At 38.3% G+C, this 26,500-nt stretch overlaps 2 protein-coding genes across 2 annotated transcripts in view; one reads left to right on the forward strand and one right to left on the reverse strand.

Annotated features, from left to right (window-relative positions):
• LOC140328382 (guanylate cyclase soluble subunit beta-2-like) overlaps positions 1-8,319 on the forward strand; it is a 35,874-nt gene extending 27,555 nt beyond the window's left edge. The window contains exons 11-16 of the mRNA XM_072407921.1: positions 396-544; positions 665-811; positions 4,549-4,703; positions 6,744-6,961; positions 7,044-7,145; positions 7,865-8,319. Coding sequence (XP_072264022.1) covers positions 396-544; positions 665-811; positions 4,549-4,703; positions 6,744-6,961; positions 7,044-7,145; positions 7,865-8,004 — 911 coding nt within the window. The 3' untranslated portion in view covers positions 8,005-8,319. The remainder of the gene's footprint in view (positions 1-395; positions 545-664; positions 812-4,548; positions 4,704-6,743; positions 6,962-7,043; positions 7,146-7,864) is intronic.
• Positions 8,320-15,920: 7,601 nt separating this feature from the next.
• CCDC195 (coiled-coil domain containing 195) overlaps positions 15,921-26,500 on the reverse strand; it is a 16,700-nt gene continuing 6,120 nt past the window's right edge. The window contains exons 2-3 of the mRNA XM_072410135.1: positions 23,879-24,128; positions 15,921-16,053 (exon numbers count right to left, since the gene is read on the reverse strand). Coding sequence (XP_072266236.1) covers positions 15,921-16,053; positions 23,879-24,128 — 383 coding nt within the window. The remainder of the gene's footprint in view (positions 16,054-23,878; positions 24,129-26,500) is intronic.

Raw genomic sequence — 26,500 nt, forward strand, 5'->3', positions numbered from 1 at the left:
TTTATGGGGCTCCAAGCTCAGCAAACACATTCCTGGGTCTGGGTGATAAAGTGTTGTCTCAGATGGCCAGACAGACCTTTACATTAGTATGAAGGTTATATAGAAGGTTATATAGGTCCTAAGAAAAACTAAAAAGTCCTTAACTTTTGAAAATCTTGAAAGGAAAACACAATGCTTTGATGTAGTGATATAAATGTTAAAAAAAAGGGTAATGCCATGACACTGGCATCATAGAGCATTATATAGCAGCCTTTTAACATGGGAGGGATAAGTAACTACTATGACTTGCGTGTTGTAATTTTCAGCTTGCGTTACACAGCTCTCTTAACATATTCCACACTCTAAGATACTTGAGACATTTGTCTTGATTTCCTTCTTGCTGTTGTTTATTGCAGGGGAATTTAAGGAGTGCACAATATTATTTAGTGATGTGGTGACATTTACCAACATTTGTGCTCAATGTGAACCCATCCAGATTGTGGCCATGTTGAATTCCATGTACCTCCGCTTTGACAGGCTAACAACTGTTCATGATGTATATAAGGTAATTAAGTCACATGAATGTACATGACATTTGAGTATACAGCAGTAGCTGACTATTGTAATTTATCACTCTTTTTCACTACACACTTCAATTATAAAAAAAAAAATGATTATTTTATAGGTGGAAACCATAGGAGATGCTTACATGGTTGTGGGTGGTGTTCCTGTGCCTGTTTCTACTCACGCTGAACGAGTTGCAAATTTTGCCCTAGGAATGATCCTTATGGCAAGAGAAGTAAATAATCCAGTCACAGGAAATCCTATTCAGGTATGGGTTCAACAGCTTTGTACTGTATATCTTATCCGATATGTTTTCTAATAAAATACTTGTTATGTATTTTTTATTGCATCTAATTTCTGCTGATATTCTTGTCTATATCCAGCAATTGTTGCATGTCATTTAGTAAAATTAGCGGAAATGGTGTTGGCCTTTCAACGCTGAAGCTGCAGTGAAAAAAGCAACATTAATACCCATAGTGAATTTCGTATAGCATTGTAACATCTATTTGGAAATAAAATACGTTATGCATTACTTTTCCTAATCAGTAAATTGCTACATGTCAAAACACTCTTTTGTTAAAGACAGATACTCTTTATGAATATTTTTGAGAAAAATCAGATCATCAGATTACATTTGGCAGCATTATATGTTGGTCACACTCACATCTGCCATTTGCATTGTGCTTTATAAAAAATCACTCAGCCACAGCTTGAGCAAGGTCAGGACAGATTGTGCCTCTTTGCTAATATTTACTGAATGACAAGCTGGAACAGGCTGATTGATTAGAATCCAGAGGATTCTGGAGAAGATAGCAAGACTCATTCAGAAAATATATCAGTCCATTACCAGCAGAGATTTAGAGACATCCATGCTTAATATGCTGTGTATCTTTGCATAGAATTTCCTAAATTATATACCGGTAGCTACTGTTTGCACTGTTTACGAGTAAGTCATTTAATTGATACATATTATTGTTCTAATATTATATTTCATCATAACAATTTGCAATTGTTGTCTTTTAAAAGGTGCTTTAGTTCACACCAATTCTGATTGGGATGTGTTGAAAAGAAAATATGTGGCATTTTGTTCAGTGATGTAACAATCATTTGCGCATCACAGTGTATAAAAGTGGACCCTTCATAAAAAGGAATATTCCCTGCTCTGACAGCGACCTGCCACCTTTAATTTTTTATAATACTGGATAAAAAAGCTTACATTTGTAAGAAAGATACACCTAAAAAGGCTGAGGGAAAAACTACTTGTGATGGTTGGCACCTGTGCTTCCCATTTTGCTTTGGTTTGTCTAATCTAGAAATTAGCAGGATGTCTCTATATAGGAGCCACCGTCCGTCACTACAGGGAGTGTTGGACTTTGTGCTGATCAGCCTATGATGATACAGCCTGATTTCAGGATGAAAGACTCGTCATGTTTTTGCAGTGTGTCCTGCTGTTCCCCATCATGTCACAGATATATTTTGTAACAGTTTATGTAAATATTGATGGATTGAAATTGAAATTTACAAAAAGAACCAAGGCTACGTACTCACTGATTTTCGTCTGATTATCGCTTCAGGGCTAGTATCGGATGAAAATATGATGTGTGTACAGCGCTCCTCCGACTTTGGTTATAGATCCATCCTGGCAGATCCATGAACGACGAACGAGCGCTTGTTCTCTCCCTTTCCTCTCCATAGAGCACAATGGTGCTGTATGTACAGTGCTCGTTCATGCATCTTTCAGTCTTTTGTCATTGGAAAGGATCCTAAAACATCATTTCCAATAACAAAAATCTAATGTGTGTACACAGCCTAACATAGAGACTTGCATGTGAAGTTAAAAAGTGTAATATTTAACAATATAAAAACAGATAGATGTAACAATGTCATAATAAAATAATTATATTTTATAAAAGATACTTAGCTGGGAAAATAAGGGGCAAACACCAATGAGTCCTGTCCAATCTAAACTGATGACTTGGCAAATAATCATAGACACTTAAGTAAGTCAGGTTGAAAAAAGCCCATCAAATTCAACCACTAAATAAATATATCCCAGATATAAAACCCTATAGACATAGTTGATCCAGAGGAATCTGGTACAATTTGCTTTAACAGGGAAAAAATTCCCTGATTCCATGAGGCAGTCAGATCTTCTTTGGAACAACAGTCTCTATTGTCTTTACTTTAAAGCTTTACTATCTGGTTATATTCTGTTGTTCTAGAAAAACATCCAGCTTTTTCTTAAAGCAATATATAGTAATTGCTGAAACTACCGGTACTTCCTGAGGGAGCCGATTCCACATTTTCACAGACCTTACTGTGAAGAATCCCTTCCTTATCCGGAGCTTAAACTTCTTTTCCTCCTGATGCAAAGAATGCCCTCTTGTTCTTTGTAATGATCTCAAAGTGAGTAATTGGGAAGAGAGTTTTCTATATGGACCGTTTATATATTTATACAGGGTGATCATATCATCCCTTAAACGTCTCTTCTCAAGGGAGAATAGATTCAGTTCAGCTAATCTCCCCTCATAGCTGAGCTCCTCCATTCCTTTTATTAGTTTAGTTGCATTCCTCCAGGATGACCTCATAAAAGCAAATGTATGTTAGCAAAGTATATATGTGTATTTGTAACAGAATATTTATGGTGAGACATTGATATTGATATTAAAAAAAACTTTACCAAACCTTCCCCCAAAATGACTGACTGCATGGGTGTGTCAAAGCTACTATTGGTCCTGTTCTTTGAATGGTATTGGCAGGATAGACCAGGCACTGAGTGGGCACACAAGATGGTGAAAAATTTTGAGTTCTTAAAACGTCATGTATGTTTAAAAGGAAAACACAAACTGAACATTAAAATTAAAAACAAAACAGTTTAAAATGGTTAGGTTCATATTTTTTTATAGAAATGTTATGCCTTTTATTTCTGGGAATTTCAGTTGTCTCTGTTTTCGGTTTTCAGGAACGTATTTTTGTCTCATTTAACTGATTTTCATATGACAATCTGCAGTTGTATCTTTATATTTTTAGAATTAGAATACCAGAAAAGTATTTTTTCTTTAGGCTCCATGACATAATAGCTCGACCCCTTTTCAGTACCTAATGTCAAGTGCCTTAGAAATCTGTCTTTGTCCTTGTTGTTTTTAGAAAGATCTCCCCTTTCTTCTTGTCCTGGGGACAACATTTTACAAAACAGGGAGTAAAGGATAATCTTTACTTTATTCTAAACAAAAAAAAAAAAAAAGATTTGGCTACACTTCAATTCCGAAGTGTAATTCATGTATACTTTACCATTCCTAGTTCTTGCTTTGCCTTGCCAAAATGCATTGAATTTTTCAAATAAAAATGTTCTGTTTTATTAGCTACCTTATTTTAGATGCATTGATGTCATTGACAGGGCTCTCTGCAATGCAGTCAGACCACAGATGATGGTATAGCCTGGCAGGGTGCTGTGCATAGATTTCTGAAAACAAAACAGCACCCAGCCTTAGAACTCTTCTCAGAAGCTCCTAGCCCTGATGGAATCAGCAGACAAGCTCATGGGGGAAGATCAAAATGTCAGTCGGGAGAATCAGGTGTTATTAAACAGGGTGGATTTACATGCTGATTGTCCTATGTAACGCCTACATGTATGCTGACTTCCATGATTAAAAGAACTAAAACCCAATGAATGAAAGTAAATAGCCTGGTACAGTAAGGATGTGGAATGCAGGGAGAGATTATGCTGGACATCCTTCAGCTAGTAAATGAGATGGCTGTGTCATCTTATAATATATCATGGGAGAAGCTCACAGTGTGCAGTCAAATCAAGATAAGCAATTTCAGTACAGGAGAGGAGCCCGTACTATAAAATAAACTAAAGATCAAAGGGGCATCTATAGTCCACTCAGCCAATGTTGGAAAAGTACTGGAAAACATTCCCAAAAAAAAGTATAAAAAAGCACTGTTCTGAATTCCATTCTAACAACTCTCCATGTATAATAATGAATGCAATCTTTCCTGCAGATAAGAGTTGGTCTACACACGGGTCCAGTGCTGGCTGGAGTTGTAGGTGAAAAGATGCCCCGGTATTGCTTGTTTGGTGATACAGTAAACACGGCTTCACGAATGGAGAGCCATGGCGTTCCTAATAAAATTCACCTGAGCCCAGATGCCCACAGGTAAATACTTTACCAATACCAGTGAAGGTGCTGCATGTGTAAATGCAATGAACATGGCATGATAATGGTAACAGAATGGTGCAAGGCATATATACTCAAAAAAGAATCATGAACAGCAGCTATAATGAACATTACACTAAGCAAGTATAAAGCCACCAAAATCGGTGGAAATCTGAACATGACTACACAGGACCCCACAAGATGTCTTCTTTTTCACTTGTTTGGCAGTGTCAGGCTTCTGCTCAGGGACTTTGACTAAACTTGTGACTGTGTTAGGAACATGCTTTTCTTTTTCTTGAGCACCCTGGGAAGATTCATAACTTTAGTGTATGTAAAACTTTCTATGAGTGAGAATTGATAATAGTATCAAATGATTTGCCCCCTCTTACTTCAGAAGCCAATGCTAACAGCTTGAAGAAGTAGCTAAAATTCACAGTATATTATTGTGGTGTCAGCAGTAAGAATGTTTTATACCCTGTGGGCAGTTGGGAAGAATGTTCTTATTCAGATAGTCAAAGATATCATTGGTGTTACTTAAACTGGCCTGAAAGGCACAAATTGCTCATTGCTCAAGGAACCCCTAGCAACCTCTTGAGGAAACTTGGCTGAGAAACACTGAGCTAGGGAGAACTTAAACCTCAGTGTGATGCTTTTCAAAATGTTGTTGATGTTCTTCACTATATATTCTTTTTTTCTTTTCAAAATGTTAGTAATCTGTATGCATGTCTTATCTTCATATGCAACATTTGTATGCGATATCCAGTTAGGTTGTTTCTCTAATCTTATACTAATATGTGCACATGGAAACTCTTTAACTTGAGAATCAGGGATGAGAAGTCACAGGACAATTCTGCATTGTAAACCTGTAGGTAAAGCAAAATTCCTGACACTTAGTAAAGCTAATTTTGTTTAGGGGATGGTCTAAAGGAGTAAAACCTACTTTACTAAGCAGCTGGTGCTTACGTTTTCCCTGCTCCCACCCTGGGATGAGGGCAGGTACTTCAATGTCATCACATACAATGCAGTCAGCAATGCCAGGTGGTGGTGTGTTGGTCACATTGTTCAAAGTGGAAGAAAAGCTTTGTGGGACTTGTTATCAATCCTGAAACCGGTGTGTGAGATCTACCACTTAACAAAACCAACAATATCATGTTTTGTGCTGTGAGTTGGGCTTTAATATTCACATTAAGCGGGGTAAGTTATGAAGCAGCAAATATTAGGTTAATGGTTAACAACCAACCCTAACCAAATCCAAGCTAAATAAAGGGGCCATTTTTTTATAGCGTAGCCTAGGTATAATAACTAAAGGAATATCAAGACATAAGTCTAATCATGACTGCTTTATCTTAAGAAGCAAAAAGTTATTTTATTAACCACACAGAATATTAAACAGGAGCAAAAATGTATGGTTTGTTTAAGTATTTGTATAGATTTCACAAGTGGAAAAAAACAGATTATAGTAAAAATGGAAAAGGAAGACTTATGAAAGTACAAATTCATTGTAACTGCTATAATAGCTGGTTAAGTTAGATTTCTTCCCCTTAAAGAAGATTAGACAATGCTGCAGTGTTTCCATTTTATAGAGATAATAATGGAAATCTCTTGCCCCAGGATGGTGGCTGCTCCCTCCCCATTAAAAATATATTTTTATATAGAGGCCCCAGTAGCAAGCCTGAGGGCTACATTCACTTCTTGGTTCTCTATTTGGGCTTTACTGATCTAAATGCTCTTTTTATATCAATTCTTGTGTTCACTGAGCAGCTACTGGCAGTCATACCTAGAAGACAGCTGAGCAGATCCTGGCCCATGAGGTTAGAAGAGGTATGGTAACAGCTTTAAAGGCTGCCAGGTCCATGACAGATATTTATGTGTTTACCATTTTAGAGCTTCCAAATTTCTCCTGCTAGTAAAGTGAAAATATAACAGCATTGTTTCATAAAGAAAAAAAAATGTTTTTTTTATTTCTACGGATGAGGTAATGCTGCCCCAGAGACATCTATAAATAATCTTCTCTTGTCTTTTGTGTCTCTCTCAATTTAGATGTCTTAGAGATAAAGAATTTGAAATAACAGCACGAGGAGAGATCGAAGTAAAAGGAAAAGGCAAAATGTGCACATACTTCCTGATGAGAAACAGAACAGCACAGGAAAATGAAATTTTAGGTAGACCTGGGAAGGAGCCTGCCTCAGGCAGGGAATCTTCTCAGTCTGTCCACGATGAGCTCAGCAAGGGTAGCTTACAAATAACTTGTCCTCAAGGTAATATTGGTAATGGTAGTAATTTACAGCTCAGATACCAAATATCCCACATAGAGTAATACAGCTTTTTTTTCCTGTGCAGCTACACAGGATGAATTCATCCAAAACTCATGTCCTCCTATACCCATGAACTATGATGACAGTCCAGTCTTCAGTGATAAAGAAGGGCACAAAGTTCCCACAGGTATGTTTATTTTAATATGGACATTACCTTTAACCTTTTAAAAAAAAAAAAAAATCTGAAGCCCCTCCCCTTTCTGTCTCGATTGCCGCGATGTGTGTGCAGAGCCTCCCGGGATATCTATTTCACGCATCTCGGGAGGTTTCTGGCTGCTCCTTCTGCGCATGCCCAATCTCTCGCATGCCTTGCTTCCTCTGCCCCGGCTTGAAGGAGGACACCGGGACGGTGCAGGACCGGTTAGAGGAAAGGTCCAGAACGATCAAGGGATCTGAGGGATGTAAGATAAGTGTGATTTTTTTATTTTTGGTTTAGTTCCTCTTTAAGTGCTGATCTGCCATGGTAGATGTTCACATCCATTTTTCAGTGTAATCTAAGATAAGGTTTTATGTAGCTGATTATATACTAATTGTATGCTGTATATACACTGTTTCTTGGGTGGTATGAATAATCATTTTCATGTGCATATCTGTTTAATATAAGAACTTATGTTTTTTTGGCCAGCAAGCAACATCAAATGTTGCGAGGAGACACTTTTAACCTACGTCACTATATCACTGCCACACGCTATAAAAATGTATCATGGCATTTGAGCAATATTCACGCATTCATGCATGACCACATTAGTTTATAGTGTGGCATAATGTCATGAGCTGTCTTCAGCAGTTTTTATGTTATAATGGCTTGCATTGCATCAGACTTACAGAACAATGTGTCTTTGACAGGCAAAGTGTATGTTGAAAAGAATAACGGAAGTCTCCCCAATGTCCGGCGAGTAGAAGATGGTCAAGTCAATAAAGTATCACGAGAAAAACAGGAATCCCAGAGTGATCATATTAGATCCCACTTTTGTGTGATTCTGTAATGGTATTTCTATGTACCCTGTTAACAAACACACAGAATGTATTTTGTATGTTGCATACCTTGTTCAAAGTTTCATATTTTGAAGGTTATTCTTTTCGGTAAACATAAGTAAAAATAGTTAAAGCTGAACTTCAAAAAAAAAACAAAAAAAACACAAAAAAAATAAATGTTTTATGTGCCAAAGGATTTGTATTTCTGCCTATCTGGGCCTAAAATTGACACAGCTTTGTCACACAGCACAGCTTGGCCGGGAAGGAGACTAGACTTTTTCTGTTAATTAAACAATTAAAAGAGAAGCAGGAGACCAATGAGTTAATTTCTCGTTATGTGAAAAAGTTTTGTGCCCATAGAAATACCTTCCAATATTTTTAAACAAGACAATTTAATTTTACCTTGAACAGTGCCTGTAGATAGATCAATACAGGTAAATAAAAAACTATTTTCCTGTTCAGTCTTTTCTTCATCAAATTTATCTATGGATGTAATGGTGTACTATGGAAATGTGCTAGCCCTATAGGCCAGTGTTGCCCTCTTCTTAAACAGAAATTATACATCATAGGCAGTTTGCAAATCTACACCACCAGTATCTGAGTGGAATGTTTTATAACTCCTCCAAGCATAAATTCTTCAGCTAAACTGTGTGGGTTTTCTTTAATGAACTACATATTCAATATTTTTTGGGATTCATAGAAAAGTTTTGACTAGGCAAGTCCATAACCCCGCATTTCTTTTTTTTCAGCCAGTATGTCAGCTCTTGGCCTGAATTCTCTGGGTCTTCCAATTATGAACATGTAGGTAGTCATTTGGTTCATTTAAATGTTTCAAACTTTGTAAATCACCTGTTAGACTCATAGGCATCTACAATGTTTTTTTGAAGGGCCTTCAAGATCTTGGCATGATGAAACCACACATCATAGCTAAGAGAACACCAGACGCTTGATATCTGTTTAAATAAGATGAGTTCTGCCAGCGTAATCTCTAAGGAGCTTCTTATTATTGGCACACAAGTGGTAAATGTAGGGTGTACTTATGTGGGGTGTACTGCACTTTGTTATCTTAGATTATTGAAGGTGAATACACCATGTAAATTGTATGTATTGCATAGTAAAGAATATCAGGTTTATCTGTAGGCGCTGTTTGAACTGAATCTACCTAATTTCCATAAGATGTATTAATTTCACATGACTGTATTCTCAGAGAGATTGATGATAATCTATTATAGATTCTGTTGATGGGCACTATTATGTCTATTATGTAGTAAAGACTACATTAAATGAATGTTTTGTGGATAGTTGACATGGTCTTCTCGTGAGTCTTGTCTAAATGTACTATTTGACAATCACAGTGCAAATCATCCAGCTTTATATGATGGTAGATTCCCCTAATTCTATTTAAAGAACATTGTTTCAGTAGTGAGGGATAAAGTGATTGTGTTTGCTTGTCCCACAATTGCTGGAGTGAGCTGGGCTAACGTGAGATAACAGCTGGTGGAGGAGATTACAAATTACAGGTCTGCTGGGCACTGACAGAGTGACAGCACTGAAATGGCTTTTCACTATTCCTATTTAGATTATGTGCAAGCCTAATGAATAATACATGGCAAACTCCAAGATTTAACCTTCAAATATCTGCTCAGCAGGTGAAAGCCGCTGACTGCAATATGTAATAATAAAGGTAATCATTTAAAGAACAGACAATCTATAGCTATAAGAGACAGCGGCTAGCATTTGTTAGAATTTAAAATAATTCTTACTTTAATACATACAGTACTGCGCAGAGAAAACTTGTTATTGTCTGAGGAAGCCACTGCAAGACATGTAAAAGGACCAAGAGTTCTTCTTAAGTCAATTTGTGAAATTCCTTAAATAGAATCTATCCTAGAGCAAAAAAAACTTAAAGGACTTCCATGGAAGCTGCAATCCTTTCTTAAAAATCCATTTGCTATTCGTTGGGTGCTATGTTTTCACCTATTTCAGGTTTCCTTTATCACCCAGGTTCACCCATGATAATCTGTCTTCAACAGTCTTGAAGGGCTTTAATTATTCAGGCCCAATGTTTTCCCATTTTCTGTTAAGTCTACAGGACAGGAAAGATAAGAAAGATTATAGTGATTTAAACACACCCTTACTCTATCCAAAATATGTTTTATTATGATGAACATTGTGGCTGTTATGTGTGAAAATAATGAGGCCTTTAAATATATTTTAAGTAATATCGGGGCATTTAAAAATATATTTTAAGCACAGGTGACAAATACAAGGTAAGTATATAAGTATGTATGTAATGCATTTATAGAATGTACATTTGATAAATTAGCAATGTGACGATATAAATCTGATTCCAAAAATCTTTTAGGCTACAAAGTAACTGTAAAGAAGATTTGTTACCAATGGAATCTGACCCACAAACTGCGCTATATACAACAACTGCATGATTTACAGATTTAATTAGGATTGGCCAGACTCTCCCCATTGTTATTACCCAATATAAACACAATGTTCTTCATAATAAAATAGCCAGAAACAAAAAAAATACTTGAAAAGACCCAAAAATTATTAGGCAATTTATTTCATTTTGAGAGTTACAGACTAGAGGCAGTCTGTTTCTGCTTATAGTGCCAATGTATTATACATTATCCCACCTCATTGCCAGGGAAAAATGAGCTTCCACTTTACATTTACACCATTTTGGAGAAGATTTACATGTTTAATTTTAAACTAATTAAAGCTATAAAACATTCTGCTCAGACTCAGTCATGTTTTTTTTGTGAGATGTTGCAGATTAGTCCTCCACGCTGTGTGATAAAGTAATACTTTTTATTTATTAGTCTATTGTGTCATTTCTAAACTCTGTGCAGCGTTTTAAAGTGTAAATATATTTTCTTATGGATATTTTTTAGCTGATGGTATGTGTGTATTATGTATATGTGATTAAGATATATATATATATATATATATATATATGTCATCCTTTTGTTAAAGGCAGTTTTTTCTTCACAAAGATTATTATCCATGTATTGTATTTATATCAACCTACACATTGAAAATGCTTTTTATAGGAAAATGTATTTGGATAAAAGCAATAAAAAACTAATCAAAGACCTTTATTTAAAAAGCAAAGGATATTTTTAATTGTAACGTTTACTCGTCTGATTTTCAAAGATTTAAAGGTTTGCCATTACCTCTCACATCCTAAACATTCTTTGGTTTTCATTGGCCAATCAAAAAGTCATATGGCTAGCTTTGACACCAGCAATACATGCTTTGTCCATCATATTGGGACAAAACAGTGGTGCACAATGGTTGTTATTTAGGCACCTCTTGGTATTTGAACTTTTTATTTGTATTTTAATGTTTTTAAATATTGCAGTAGTGACAAAAGTAAAAATATTTTGGTATATAAGAAACCAGTACCCAATAAACCCAATAGGAAAACCAAAAAGAAAGGGGAAGGTGGGGGTAGTCCTTATTATGGAACATTTGGAGTTTAGCATTATATTTGACATTATTTTTTATTTTAATTTAAAGTTATTAAGATTTGAGGATTTCTTACATTGCTCTGTATTCGTTTGATAAATCTTTCACATTTTATGGTAGCATTATACTCCCTAGTGGTCTAGGAACAAGGTTTTAGTAAATATGTCCAGGCCCTTGCTCCAAAGAAATGATTGGGGCCCTTTTTCCAGTTTGCTACAATTGACTTTAGAACTATTACCTGATCTACCTGTCGATGCATCAGAGAAGAATTAAATGTGAGTAGAGAATATAAAACTATGAGTATAAGGCAAGTAAGGCTGCTGCAAATGTGTATCCTTACCTCATACCACCTTCCTCCCTCTAACTATTGATAACGGAGTCCTGTCTTAAAGAAAATTTTGGATGCTGGAAAAATGTCCTTTTTTAATTTTTTAATAATTTCTACACCACTTAAATTTTCCAATTGTCACCAGGGGTATTTACCCAGCAGGACTGAATGTATTGTTTCCCAATGCAACTTTGCTGTTTTCAATTCATGCAGAAAAAGAATGCTATTTAGGAAAGACTGTATGTTCTAATGTCACTTTTTACAAGAAACAATCATTTGGCTGTGAGTCTGCTATTCCCGTCCTAGCCTCATTTACGTACACGCAGTCATCCTTTATGTTCTTGCTTTTACAGAAGTCAGTAGTCAAGTCATGCCTATACTGTCAATGTATTAGGAAACACAGTGGGGGTTTAAGCACAGTTCCTGGGAAAGGAAGATCACTGGAACAAATTACTTTGTTTTTTTTCTTGGCATTGTTTCCTCATTGTGTTCACAATACCCTAAATGTCTCCTGCATATTAATTCTTCCTTATTGCTGGCATTTGCCCTGTGATTTTATTCAGTAAAATGATGGCAATGCCCAGAGAACAGGCAAGCAGACCAACAAAGTTCACAGCATGGCGCCAATTATTATAACAGACAAGAAAAACCTGTCCCCTCCTGTACAGTGCAGCAAATCTGTATTCATTACCTTTAGTCTTTACTATTCTGCTTTACTATTGCAGTCTTTTCACCTTAGAGTATTATGAATTGGGCCTGAAAGTATAAATTGGAGAATAGTATTTGTCATTGTTCTGATGTGGGAGAAAATGAAATATCAAACTATAAGGGGCACTAAATGCAAAAAGGGGTTCTCACTGATCCAGTACAACATACTATCCTAACCACACATGGATCCAACCACCTTTTCTTTACCCTCTTAGCTTTAATCTAAAAAAAACATAAATGCACCAACAACCCCCCTGCAGTCTGAGTTGAACATCATTTGATGTTGGCAGATGCACGATTAATTAGCAGTTAATCTTACTCAGAGCTACAATTTATCAACATTGTATTGTTCATCAATTATGTGGAGGAACATCAAGTAATATTGGGCTTCTAATGATTGACATAGCATATGACAGCAGAAACTACATGTCTATCCCATTGGCGCACAGTGGGAAATTATAACAACTAGCAAGGTGGATCTACACAACAGCAAATCTTACTCCAGGGAACTCTAATCTGGCTTTACTAAAGCTACGTACACACTTCCAATTATTATCGTTGGAAAACGAATGACGAACGATCCTGCACGATATCTACGAACGATCGTATAGCACCGATCCTGCACATAGAGATAACTACACGATCGTTCGTAGATATTGTACACACAATAGATACGATCGTTTGAGCGATAGAGGAACTATGTGCACGACAGGAAAGTGAACGAACGTTCGTTCATTACGCATGCTCTGAACATGGACGATCAACGAACGACCGTACACACGAACGATGTTCAACGATCGTCGCCCAATCCGATCCGCCGGTCCGGTCGTTCGTTTCCAACAACTTTCCTCGTTCGTCGGCGTCGTTGGTTACTTTTTTACGAACGATTTTTTGCCCAATCGATCGTTCGTCGTTCGATTGGAACGATAAAAATTGGAAGTGTGTACGCACCTTAAGATTCACAATGGAGCAATAATAAAACTGTGACAATGTCTGCCCATGTCTTTAAAGTGTTGCATTGCTGACATTCAACACTACAAAGTGGAAAATAAGAAAAGCAGTTTGGCTCAGGGATTTTGGTTAATTTTTTTTTTTTTATGTTACATTTTTATAGTCTAAATAAAATAATTCATAGAGTTCTTTTTATAAAAAGAGTGAGAATACAGAAAAAGTCCCCTGGTATACCAAGCAAATGATGGCATTACCATGTTCAGGGGAGTTGCAATTAGTTTGCAAAACCTGCCAAATAAAATTGGGAACTGTAGAAAATCCTAATTTCTCATCCCACTCAAAAGATTTTTCACTGTCACAGCAGCTTTAAAAAAAAATCTGACCATTCTCAATTGTGTTTTTTTTTAGAATTTTTAAGAATGAATAACTTTACATTAAAAGCAGCTAGAGAAGTCAGGATGGTTTATTAAAAAGTTTATTTGCTGAATTGTTTATAAATAATTGAATGTTTATAGTCAAATCGCATGTCCACTTTAACACCATACATAATTAGCAAAGGGGCTAAAATACATTTCAATGTGATGAAGCTAACACTGTGCTGTAAGGAGATACAGGGACAAATTTGCAGTGAAATCCCATTCAACACTTGCAGGAGGTTAAGTCAATGACCGTGAAAGGGCAATCATTTTTTCATACCCATGGTTGCACATTTCATTACTTCATTATCAGTAAATCACACGAAAACAATACCAGTTTTGATGATCTGATTAAATTTAATAACAAAATTAGAAAAAACAGTTTTTTCCTTAGCTCCAAGGTTATTTCTAGCTAAAGCAGCACACCAAATAGTTAATTGTAATCTATAATAATCTTCTATTGTGTGTGTGGGATGAATGATGGAGATTTGTCATCGAATGGAAATGGAAATCAGCCTTTAGATGAGTCTGAACAGAAGAACATGGGATGGGTTGGCAGGACACATGAGTGTGCATTTGTTATTACAACACCGTCCTCTCTCCACTTGACTAGTATTTAGTTGACTAATAAAACGTTTCTAGGGGATACCCATGACAAGTCTCAGAAGACAGAAGCCCTCAAATTCTGGTTAAATAGTAGGCTACAATGCTTTTTTTTCCAGTTTTTTTAGTTATTTAAAAATTAATTTATAAAGTGTGTATTCATGTTTGCATGGAATTCTCTCTAAAATACACCCATCACAAAGCAAAACAGATTTTTTCAGCAACTAGTAAAAAACAGGTACCAACAGGTGCTCCATATACCTTTTGTATGAAGGATCCTCCTGAATTTCTCTAAGAATCACTGTTTTAGAGTGTTTTTTGTGCATTTAAAAATACCCTAAAAATCAGAGCTCTGGTTCATTCCTTTCTACACCCACAATTCCATGAGCAGTGCTTCTCTGACCAATGTATAAAAGCCTGCTGTAGGTGTAGTGTATCAGAACAATGACTTCTGAGCTCGAATGTTGCCTCTGCATATTTATCACCCAGGGTTGCAAGCTCCAGGGACCCTAAATGTGTAGATTCCTTTTGGTACTATTTTCTTATTGGTTATACTGGCTCCATACTTCACTTTTAAATGTTAAATGTTTAATTAAAATAAACTAGTCTTTATAAAACATGAAAGCTGTTTTTTGTCTCAGTCAAGGTGACCCTCTTGCTTCAGTATAGGTAGTCCCCGGGTTAAGGACATCCAACATACAGACGACTCCTAGAAAAGAACGGGGCTTCCCTACTCCCTCTTGTGCAGCTTGGAGGGGAGAGGGGGGCAGTTGGCATGACTTTCAGAAAACTCTTTAGTGACCGACTTATATAAAAATTCAACTTAAGAACAAACCTACAGTCCCTATCTCGCATGTAACCCAGGGACTACCTGTACTTTGAGTCACTGACATTGAATAAGTAACTACTGAGTTATTCTATAATGATCTTCCGATCTTTACACTTTTTCTGGCAGCATGACAGCTAGGAATGTAGCAAAGCAAGTCAATAATGACAATTAAAAAGGAAATTTAACTTTATTGGTCGACAGATGAATATCTTTTTAATTCTATCAATATACTGTATGTTTTGGGTGAAACAATTTTAATAAATGACAAATACATTTTAAATCTCCTTTGCGTACAAATGTAATGTATACATATAAATCCTGACCTATTTTTGCCTTGTACGCTAAACTGGTATATTTAATTAACTAGCTGGTGAAACAGAAGAAAAGTTAGGTTCATGAAAAGTTTTATGTAAGTTCTCAACATAATACTTTTTTCAGCTGCCTCAGGTTTCGAATAACAAAGGACCAGTGACCCACAGCAATCGTTTTGTCCATATGAGAAGGCAGTCTGCCAGAGTACTGTGTACAAAATGTAACCCTAGAGCCAGCTATCATTTAATGTTCGCTCATCAGAATGAGTCAGATGGTCTTAAAAAATTCACTAGGTCATGGATCCTTTTCAATTATCGTGCTCAAGTGATTTGCGCTTTGATTTTCCATATTCTGGAAAGCCTTTTGATTTTCGGCATATGCTCTCATGTCCATTGGTAACAAGAATGTGACAACCTTAACTCTGCCCCTAAAATAAAGAAAAATATATTACATTTATAACAGTAGTAATGTTAGACATTGACAGATGGAAATATTAATGCACTGAGGAAGTCTAACAAGACACAAAGCTTGTTGTGAAAGTATATTTGGCAAATGCACCTTACAAGTACACTGCAGTGCAACGTGCAGAACTGTTCAGTATTGCTGTGCTTTCAAAAGTGCCGCATTCACTTACATTTCTGTGCCATTTCAATAAATGTTGAGCACACTCATGTCAAAGTGGATGGCATTGCACATGTGTGGTGGTAACGGGTCCTTGGCCACTTCCAAGCCATATTAGATATTCGGTTTGTTGGTTTTTTTTTTGTTTTTTTTTTGTACAGTCAACCTGTAAAAATAGAAATATGAAAGCTGCCACTCCTGACTTGTTTTCAAGGGTCAAGTCTTGTGGTGTTGTTATTTATAATTCTACCGCCAATAACTGGTGAGTCACTGGAGCAAGCTTCAAGGAAAGTAGTTGGGTGTTTTTAGGCGTCACTAGCTTTATGTTTCTTTCAGTTTAGTTTTTCACTATGTAGTAAATCTTGGCTCAGCAGGACATCTCCAGAGCCTACAGGTAGAATGAGAGGAGTACTGCATGGTAAAACTAAAAAATTACTTTACCGTTACCAGAGTTTTGCCAAAGTGAAAACAGTTAGTTTGTTGAGCTGCTTTATTTGGAATTACTTTTTAATTTGGGTGCAGTTGGGATAATATATTTTATACTATTTGTATTTATTTTTATATTATTTATTTTATTTATGTTCTTTATATGTGTGTGTGTTTTTTTTTTCCATTTTTTTGTGTATTTTATTTTTGCTAAAATGATGTATTAAAGCGGACCTCAACTAAAATTTTTACCCTACGTAATAGGGTAGACAATCTTTTTGTGTAACGTAAAAATTATCTTCTATTTTTTTGAGGGGGAGGGTAAAACGCCTTTTTAAAAAAGATAGATAAAGCCCTTCCCTTTCTGTCTTTAACGTTGTGGCTTCTGGCTGCTCCTTCTGCACAAAAGAAGCTTATTTTTCAATAGGGAAAATAAATTTTAATTTCACACATGCGCAGTGAGATCAGCACTTTTTTTTTTCCTCATCTACCACAGCCTAGGACACCCGATCTCACGCCTGCGCAGTGCAAGATCTGGGTATGTAGGCAAAAGGACGAAAAAGGGGACTAAGGAGGATTCCAGGAGGACACAGGATCTGATTCAGGGAACCTCTGGAGTGATTGATGGAACTGGAAAAAGAGATTTTTTTTGAACAGTCTTCATTATTCCATCCTTTTCCCTTTCATATGTTCACTTTTAATTTTGAAAAGGCACATGACACAATTTGTTTGGTTTCACTTGTGTTTTTATTTGTTAAAAAGGTTGAAGCAAATTTATAATAAGCAACATTACCAATATTCCACAAATGGCCTAATCTACACATAATTTAAATTGCTTAGCAACATTCAATTAACCTCATTCTGTGAATTACTAATTTGTATCTAATTGACTTCTATGCAAATGAGAAAACTGTCAACAAGGGGTTAATGTAATGTTATTAGGTGATTAAAAATTTCATATGCAGCTGAGCCCTTATTGGCACCTACAGTACATGAAGCTTTACCTAATGACTTATTATTGTAATATGCAGGTACCACATAAACACCATACAGTAATTAGGTTATAATTAAACAAGTAAAGATATTTTTTGCTTTAAGTAAAGGCTTGCAATGTACAATTTGACTGACAAATATTGTTGCTTGGTGTCACTAGAAATGTATTTGCGATAAACAGCATTTTAAAAGTAAGAGATAAAAGGCCTTTTAAGCTGCTTGTTGTTTCCGGTCGAAGGCTTGGAGCTACAGGTGGCACAAATAATCAATTTACCAGCCGCTCAATTCTTCATCTCTTGCACCATTTAACATTCCAGGATGTTATGTTTTTGCTCATATTAAACATTTTTCCTTTCTACATTTCAGGGTGGGATCATTGGTTCTTGTAAATTCTCTTCTTGTGAAGGTATCTAGTAGCATAGGGGAGCTATTGTAGAACACATTATCCATGAAGAGGTGATGTGATTTTGCAGTAAACATAGTGATGCATCCTACCATGAACTTTAAAAAACCAACTTCACACCTCTCCTTAAAACAGATTTTCTCCGCTCTCTCAAGGTGGTCAACCTCCCCTCCTCCCATAGCTAAAATGAAAATGAACACCCTTCCCAGAGTTCTATATCTTTTCAAAATGCTCCCGATCCGGATCCCTAAACACGAATAAACACCGCCTTACAAACTGAAATTTTTTTGGGGACAGCGAAGAAGCAGAATTCAAAAACTCACAATATCAGGGGGTGGTTTGGGGGTCCCTCAGTTCCAATATTATCATCATATAGCACAACTTCCTTAAAGCACTCTATCTTCAGGTCATTCCCAATAGGTAACAATTGAAGCACACTCTAGCAATCTCTAGCACTTTCAGTCTGGGATAGTTTAAAAAACAAACATAATATTTGTCCACTTCTCCCCCCCCCCCACTTTCTTCTGGGGCAATCCTGAATTCCCCCTCAGGTGTAAATGGTTTTGGTGCTACATGGTGGACAATCAAGGGCTTCTTTAGCATTGGGGGCTTGGTTTTCAGAAGGGCAATCCTGAGCTTTGGAGCATCTGCAACAGAGCTGAGACCCTGTTACCAACATTTTTAGATACCATTAGCTCTGCTACTTTATACATTCCAAATTAGAAAACAGGTGCACCGCCTTACAATGCCAAATTTTGAAAGCTCTTGCAAAGCTCCTGACCCAATCAAAGGCCAAATATCCCTTTTTTACTCAACTCTCACTATCCCCACATATATAAACTTTCTTATATGCTGTTGTGGGAATCACATTTTGGTAAAACATGGGATTTGGGCAAGTAGGCCAAGATGGCAATTAATTTCTTTAAATATGGCTCTTGTGGAGTCAAACAACAAGAATATCTTCAGATGGTATCTAGTCCCAGACAGCATAACTTGCAACCATCCTACTTTGTCGCCATTATGTTTTCGTGGTTGTCCCTAAAGAGTCATGATGGACCATATCTGCTGGTCCTGTCCAGTATTGCAAAGGTTCTGGTCCAGGGTTTTGATTTGCTATCCACAGTTACCTATATACCTTTATTGTTGATGCTGCAGGGTGCTTTGTTCATTAATATAGAAATGTCAGTACCTAAATCAATTAAAAACTAAATTATATTTAGATTGGCCCTAAAAAAAGGTCTGTTATAATAAGACATTTTCTCCAAGCAAAACATACTATGGCCACTAATCACTGCTACACACATTTTGGTGTGTTGCAATTTTTTTAACTCACAAGGAACCATCATGAAAGAGCATGTAGATTATGTTTGCTTTCTTGAGCAAAACTTCACAGTCCTTCCTTGTACTTGCTTACATTCACTGTATATAAGTGTGCAAGTGTATATCTTACTGCCTTTAAATGTGAACTTGCAATATCGATAAAAAAAAAAAAAGTAAAACAAAGTGTGATTATATGTTGTAAAAACTGTCGCATAACTTATATGGTAAACTTTATGTTAGAGAGTCTGTTCTAATTAGAATTAGCCGTTTCACGGGTTTATATCTAAGCTTCTATGCGCAAGCTCAACCTTCTCAGCATGCCAAAGCAGAGTTTATATTAAGAAGGAGATTAGATTTTTCCATGTTCTGCACTGTGAGCTGTGCTAGTAATCATTATGACATAGCTGGTGACACAGTCACATTATTTTTTGTGTGTCAGATAGTGTCCTTTGTTTTAAATCTCTTATAGATGCTAGGTTTTCATTACATAGCAATAGTACAATTCTACCATTAGTACGGTGGTCTAACCCCACACTAACAACTGCTATTGTTTATTAAGGGTTTTCCTCCCCTCTTTCCTCTCCATGGAACAGAATAGCACAGTCTGTAAAGCACTTTAATTAATCATCATTATGATCATTATGTCAGTATAGCATCAGCTCTTTAGAGAGGCCCGTAGCAGGGAAGTATGCGGAGGGGCTGCATGACAGGCGTGCTCAGACTGCCCAAGAAGGGGGGAAAGGGTAAAAGTTTGAATTACAGAAAAAGGAGGGGGAGAGAGAGGGTCGGTCGGAAGTAAAGGGGGTGGAGAGAAGAAAGGGTAAAAGGAGGGAGAAACGGAAGTTAAGGACAGTTTTTTGAAGGAAAAAAATTTGAACTGGATGCAGGTAGGCATTATGGAGTCAATTGATACATTAATCCAACAGCTTAGGGCTGCAGCGGCCTCACAAGGTGAGTATGGGGGCAGGGTAGTTGGGAGTAAAGGGCAGTATAGAGAGAGGGGGAGGTAGAGGTGTCGCAGGGGGGACAGAGGGGGGAGGGCAGCAGGGGGGGAGGGAGGGTTGCCTGCCAACCAAGCGGAAGTGGGGGATACGTTGAGGGGGGAAGTATACGTGTGTTTCGAAGGGCCGTTGGGGGCGTATTTAAAGGAGGACATCAGGGAGCTGATATTAAAAGGGGAATACGTGGACATTTTTATGCTGCTCCCATTGGAGCGGTTTAATTTGGACAGAAATGTGGGGGGGGGGGGGACACAAGGAGGAGGGTGAGATACAGCGGCACCATTTGATACCACGCACGTTTTTGAATTGGATACAGGCATTCAGTACTTTGGCATGTGTGATTGGAGAGAAGCAGCCAAAACAGTGCGCTTAGCTTTTTTGTTATCTAGATACAATTAGGGAAGCGCACCAAAGGTATGGTGGGATTGCTTGCCTACGGTATGACGAGCGGTTTCGCAAAGAAAAGCGGTGCGGCAGTCGCTTGGGTGGAATCATAAAGATATTGCTCTATGGATGAAACTAATGTCAGGGCCTAGGCCTGGGTGATGCGCCCCTTTTTAGGTATGTACCCAGGTAAAGGTGTTGGAGGACGGGTTTTCAGAGGGGTTTTTGATTCCCGGTGGGATGGGAGGAGCGCCGAAAGAGTCTAGGAATCTGAAATTCTGCAGGTGGTAGCAGAAAAACTGGCTAAAGAGGTAAGTCTGGGGCGCATGAGTAGGCTGTTTCAGTCGCCGCCGATGGCTGGTTTGGTTGTGTCACCGTTGGGGCTTGTGCCTAAGAAGGAACCAGGTAAGTTTAGGTTGATACATGATTTGTCCTTCCCGCCTGGGGAGTCGGTGTCGACTGGAGGTATGTGCTGTGGCTTATACTTCCTTCGACGCAGCGATTTTGTGGGTTAGAAGATATGGACAGGGGGCGCTGCTAGCTAAGGCGGACATTGAGGCCGCCTTTCGGTTGTTGGGCTGCAAGTAGGAAGGAGAGTATTTTGTGGACCGTTGCCAGCCTATGGGGTGCTCAATCTCTTGTGCTCTGTTCAAGAAGTTTAGTTTAGTTTGTGTGCTCAGTTGGTGGGTTTGGAGGACAGGGGCGACGCAGTACATATGCTGTTATACTGGTTGGTTAGAGAATTTACTAGGGGTGTGTCGGTGGCAGCAGTTAAAAGGTTATTGGCCGGTATGGCCTTCTGGTTCAAGTGGCAGGGGTGGCGGGATCTTACAAAAGAGTTTGTGGTGCGGCAGGCACTGAAGGGGTACAGGAAAGGCAAGAGGGTGCCAGATAGGAGGAGGCTGGTGTCATTTGAGTTGTTGCAGCGGGTGGTAGGGCAACTGGGAGAGGTTGTTTACAGTGGCATTTAGCATAGCGTTCTTTGGGGCGATGCGTATTGGGGAACTGGTTAGTCCGACAAAGACACGTCCTGGGGGTATTTTAAGGAAAGATGTGGTATGTTTAAGTAATGAGGTCAGTTTGCGAATTAGGCGGTCCAAAACGGATCAGGGGGGTAGGGGTTTCCTGGTTCGGGTTTTTAGACTGGGAGGTAGGTCCGGGGTCTGCCCGGTGGAGGCTGTGGAAGCGTTACTGCAGGTTAGGCCGCCAGTAGGGGGTCCCCTGTTGATACATGAGGATGAGGCCTTTCTGCCCCGTTTTCAATTTATTTCTATTTTTAGAAGGTGTTTGGGGTTGTTAGGAGTGGATGTTGAAAAATTTTCTTCACATTCCTTTCGGATTGGAGCAGCTACAGAGGCCGCTAGATGGAGATTGGGTGAGGAGGCCGTTAGACGTATGGGGCGGTGGGAATCTAGAAGGTTCCAGGAGAAACCAGGAGTTCCAGGAGTTCCAGGGTTGGGAGAAGGGCAGAAGTCAGGCCGAAGGGTCGACAGTTGGGTTTCTCCGGGGTGAGGCGATTGTACGCTGGATTGGCATTTGAGGCATGATGTGGAGTCGGATGGTGCCTGAACAACGGAGGTGCGCGGCGCTGGATAGGCCTCCGAATGTGATCGTGATGCATACGGGAGGCAACGATTTGGGGGGCAGGGCGATGAAAAGATTGGTCTGGGACATGAAGTTGGACTTCCTGAGGTTAAGGTTGGAGTTTTCTGAGATGGTGATGGTTTGCTCCGACATTGTGACTAGGACTATATAGCGGGGAGCCAGATCAGTTGAAAAATTAAATAAAACTAGGGTTAAAGTTAATAAAGAAGTGGGGAGGTTTGTAGTTAGGAATGGTGGCATTGTGGTGCGTCACCGAGAATTGGAGGAGGATACTTGGCGGTATCTCCGGAGAGATGGGGTTCATTTGAATGACACTGGAACAGATTTGTGGTGTCTTGGATTACAAGACGGGGTGCGGAAAGCAATTCGTGTGTGGAGGGGCGCACAGGCGTGAGGGTTCCTGCCTGTGCGCCGTGGCTGTTGAGGTTTGGTGGAAGGTAAGAGTTCTGGGTTAATTGTGGTGGGGGGGCACCCAAGTTGGTGGGGCCCCCCTTTAAGTGGTGAACGGTGGAGGCCCCTGAGGTGGTGCTGTGCTGCAAGGGGCCAGAATGGCATGGAGGTGATGGTCATCATTGGAGATGTAATGGTGTTGCGGACTTTACCTTCCGGACCTGCAACCTAGTTGTTTGGGTAAAATGGTTGGTTCTGTTAGGATATGGTTTTATGGTAAAAAAGGGGTTAATTTATAGTTTATATGGATGTTATTTAATTGTTAATTTATTTTGTTATTTAATTGTTATTTATTTGTTGTTTATCTTAAGTGTATGTTACAGATATAAATGCAGAGTTAAATTTATGGAAATTGGTAAGTTGTTAATTTATTGTTAAATAAACGGCTGCTTGCCAGCCATTTTAAATGCAACAGGTTGCAGTGTGTTATTGGGAAAAGTGTAAGAATGGGGTGTGTGGGGGGGGCTGGCAAGTGAGAGGGGGGAGAGGTTTAGGTGTCAGGGGGAAGTTTGGGGGCAAAGGTACGAGCTACCCTAGTCATGCCTTCACAAGAGAAAGTAAGTAATGGTGTTATCTGGTTACAGGTTTCAGGAGATCTGAAATCAATATTCTAGTTTAAACTGCAGTTCTTTTTGCAAATGCAAACATGACTAACTTTGACAACAATTCTGTAGCTGTGGTGTGATACCTAATTTAGTTAGATAAGGTTAGTCATGGACATGCATGTTCATCATTTTGTAAACTTAATTTATTCACTATACATTGGTTTCAGGGTTTGTTTGATTACCATGTACACCAGGATCCACCCAGAAAGCATGGTGACCAGGAAGAGAATACATTTACAAAGAATAGCTAGCACCGGCCTTGTTTCAAGAGAAACAATCAGAGAAACTAATCTGTTGGTTCCTAGCTACCTTAAAGTTCTTTAACCCATACACATGACAAATAGTAGTTTATATCCCACACCTACATTTTTCCTCCCTAATAGCATGCATATACACTAACTTCTGTTTAATACATAACTAACACGGTAGATTGCTGTTAATTACCTGCACTTATGCATATATTCCTGAAATGACCTTGTTTTAGGGATGGTGTTCACCAGAAGTTCAGGTAGCATTTCCTCTGCAGTTTCTTTGGCTTGCTGATTCCCATTGTCAGACTCAGTGTCCTGCATAGGTCTGTTAATCTTCGGCGTTCCATTGCTAGAATGTCTTTTTATATTTGCATTGTGTTTGGAGTAGCCAGCACCAGAAAGAAGAGATGACATGGAATATCGCCGCACAGTCATTTTAGCACCTGAAAAAGGAAACTGTATTATAAGAATTTATTGTGTGCTTTAATTCACCATTCATTCTGTTCTTTACAACTATTTGTATAACCTCCTTAGTGTACCAAGATTTTTTTTAGGGTTTAGAGGGTGATATTAGTACTTTGTGGACAGTTTTAGAACTTAGTTCTCCCTAGGAATTTATGAAAGACTGCCTTCTTTCATGGGGTAAGCACCCTGATTTGGCAAGGTGGCCAGTCACTGCCCTAGTTCTCCACTCTTTGGGTCAAAGACATTTTTGGAGCCTTTTTAGGTAGGTATCGGACACAAGTTTTATACAGGAGAACTGTTGTTAAGGAGCCATCACCCTGGATTACTGAAGGACTATGGAAGTCAGGGCAGGACAACCCTGCCATCCCTGGGGCCTGGCTAGGCCGGGGGGCTTACAAACTAAACTCTTCAGGGGATGACCTGAATTCCCAGTAGCTAAGCACTAAACTTCAGTGGAGAGAAGCTGAAGGATGGGACTCTGAAGAGAGGTGCTTAGGACGGAATCTCATTGGTGCAGAATTTAGGACTGCAGAGTTGGAACGCTTCTCTCACACTTCACTATTGCCTTGAAACACCAGCAGATCTTCTTTTATCCTTATCAGGCCACACAGTGTATACTCCAGGAGGAATAAAAAAAGGATTTGTTCCTTTAATTAACATTACGTTTCAGTTACCAGTGCCTCTCTCAATACCATAATTACACAGATAATTATCTGTGGGGAATAATTTTGAACACATTTTTTGTTGACTTCAATTTTTAAGCCTATTTACACTAAAATAGGTATGCTGATTCTGAAAGTGCAGTTAGTTTTCTTCTATTACGTCATGTTTTTTTTCTACGGCTTATATAATGCGATTACTGTAGCGGGGATTTGTATAGGCTATTTATTTACACACAAGACAGTGTGGTCAGAGGTTGTGAGCTGCTCTACGTAGTGAATAAGCAAAATTTATATTTCTACTTACACACTGAACTTTCTTTCAGATCATGTCTGGCTCTGCTGTTTCTCGTCATAAGTGCCTAAACAACTCTGATTCATTTTGTTATATCTGTGGCAGTTTCACCATTCCCAGTCAAAGGGCAAACATCAGCACATTTGTAGAGCAAGCCTATTTGGCATATTTCAAAGTTAAACTTGGTGATCAAGATAAGTCTTGGGCCCCTCATAAGGTGTGCAAACAGTGTGTCGAGTCCTCCTTTACAATGGCAATATATTTGGGTCAGTCCCAATTGGCCATTTAGTTTCTCTTTGTGAAGAATATGTAGACTCAAAGAGAGTCATTGAGTTGTTGCAATATCACCAACACAATTGGGTCATCTGTGTTGACCTTAAAATGGTATGCTTCCTTCTTAGTCAGGAGACTCTTTCAAGTACCTAATTTTGGCATTTCCTAGCCTGTCATTTGAAAAAAATAGAGGCCGGTGTGTTTGATGGTCCACTGATTCGGCAGCTCATCAAAGATAAACATTTCATCAGGACAATGTCTGAAGTCAAAAGAATGCTTGGTTATCATTCAAAGCCATTGTCAATGACTTTCTTGGAAACACACAGGCAAATAATTACACAGAAATTGTCCAGAAACTCTTGGAGAACTACAAAATGCTTGGTTGCAATATGAGCATCAAGGGTGAATTTTCTGCATAGCCATCTTTCTAACTTCCCGTAAAACCTTGGTGGAGTCAGTGATGACCACTGACTGCACGATTTGCAAAATTTGAAGGTCATGGAATTACTATATCAGGGTAGATGGGATGTACATATGATGGCTGACTATTGTTGGAGCATCCGGCGGGATTGTCCTAACACTGAACACTCCAGGAAAAGCTGTAAGAGTACATTTTTACCTTAACCGCTTACCCAATTGATTTTCAAATGTTTTACTGTAAAAAATATATAAAAATAGAATAACAATAAATCCTTTGTATGAACAATAGATATTTAAAAAAACACTACATTCAAGCTATTTGTTCATTATTTTTTCATTGCATGTAAACTTTGTCCTGTAGTGACATGGGGGTCAATAAAGCAACCACTGAGCACAGCAGGAGACTAGAAGATTTACACAGTCACAGATGTGTTGGTTTCAAAACTAATCAACAACTATTAGAAAAAAGAAAATGATAGCAAATTATTTTACAATGTTTAGCTGTTTTCTGAAGGGTAAGTAATGTCACCCAGGGTAAAATTTGAGATCTACAGTAAGTTTTCCCCCTGTCCATTGTATAGTTAGTTTGATGTTAGTAGTTAGGGCTTTGTTGCTGCTGACTGTGGGATCCACTTTTAATTTGGTCCTAATGTTTAAAAGCTCTCGTTTTCATGCTAAATTCTAATGCCATGCCCTTGCTTTG

This window comes from Pyxicephalus adspersus, chromosome 4, assembly GCF_032062135.1.
Source record: "Pyxicephalus adspersus chromosome 4, UCB_Pads_2.0, whole genome shotgun sequence".
NCBI lineage: Eukaryota > Metazoa > Chordata > Amphibia > Anura > Pyxicephalidae > Pyxicephalus > Pyxicephalus adspersus.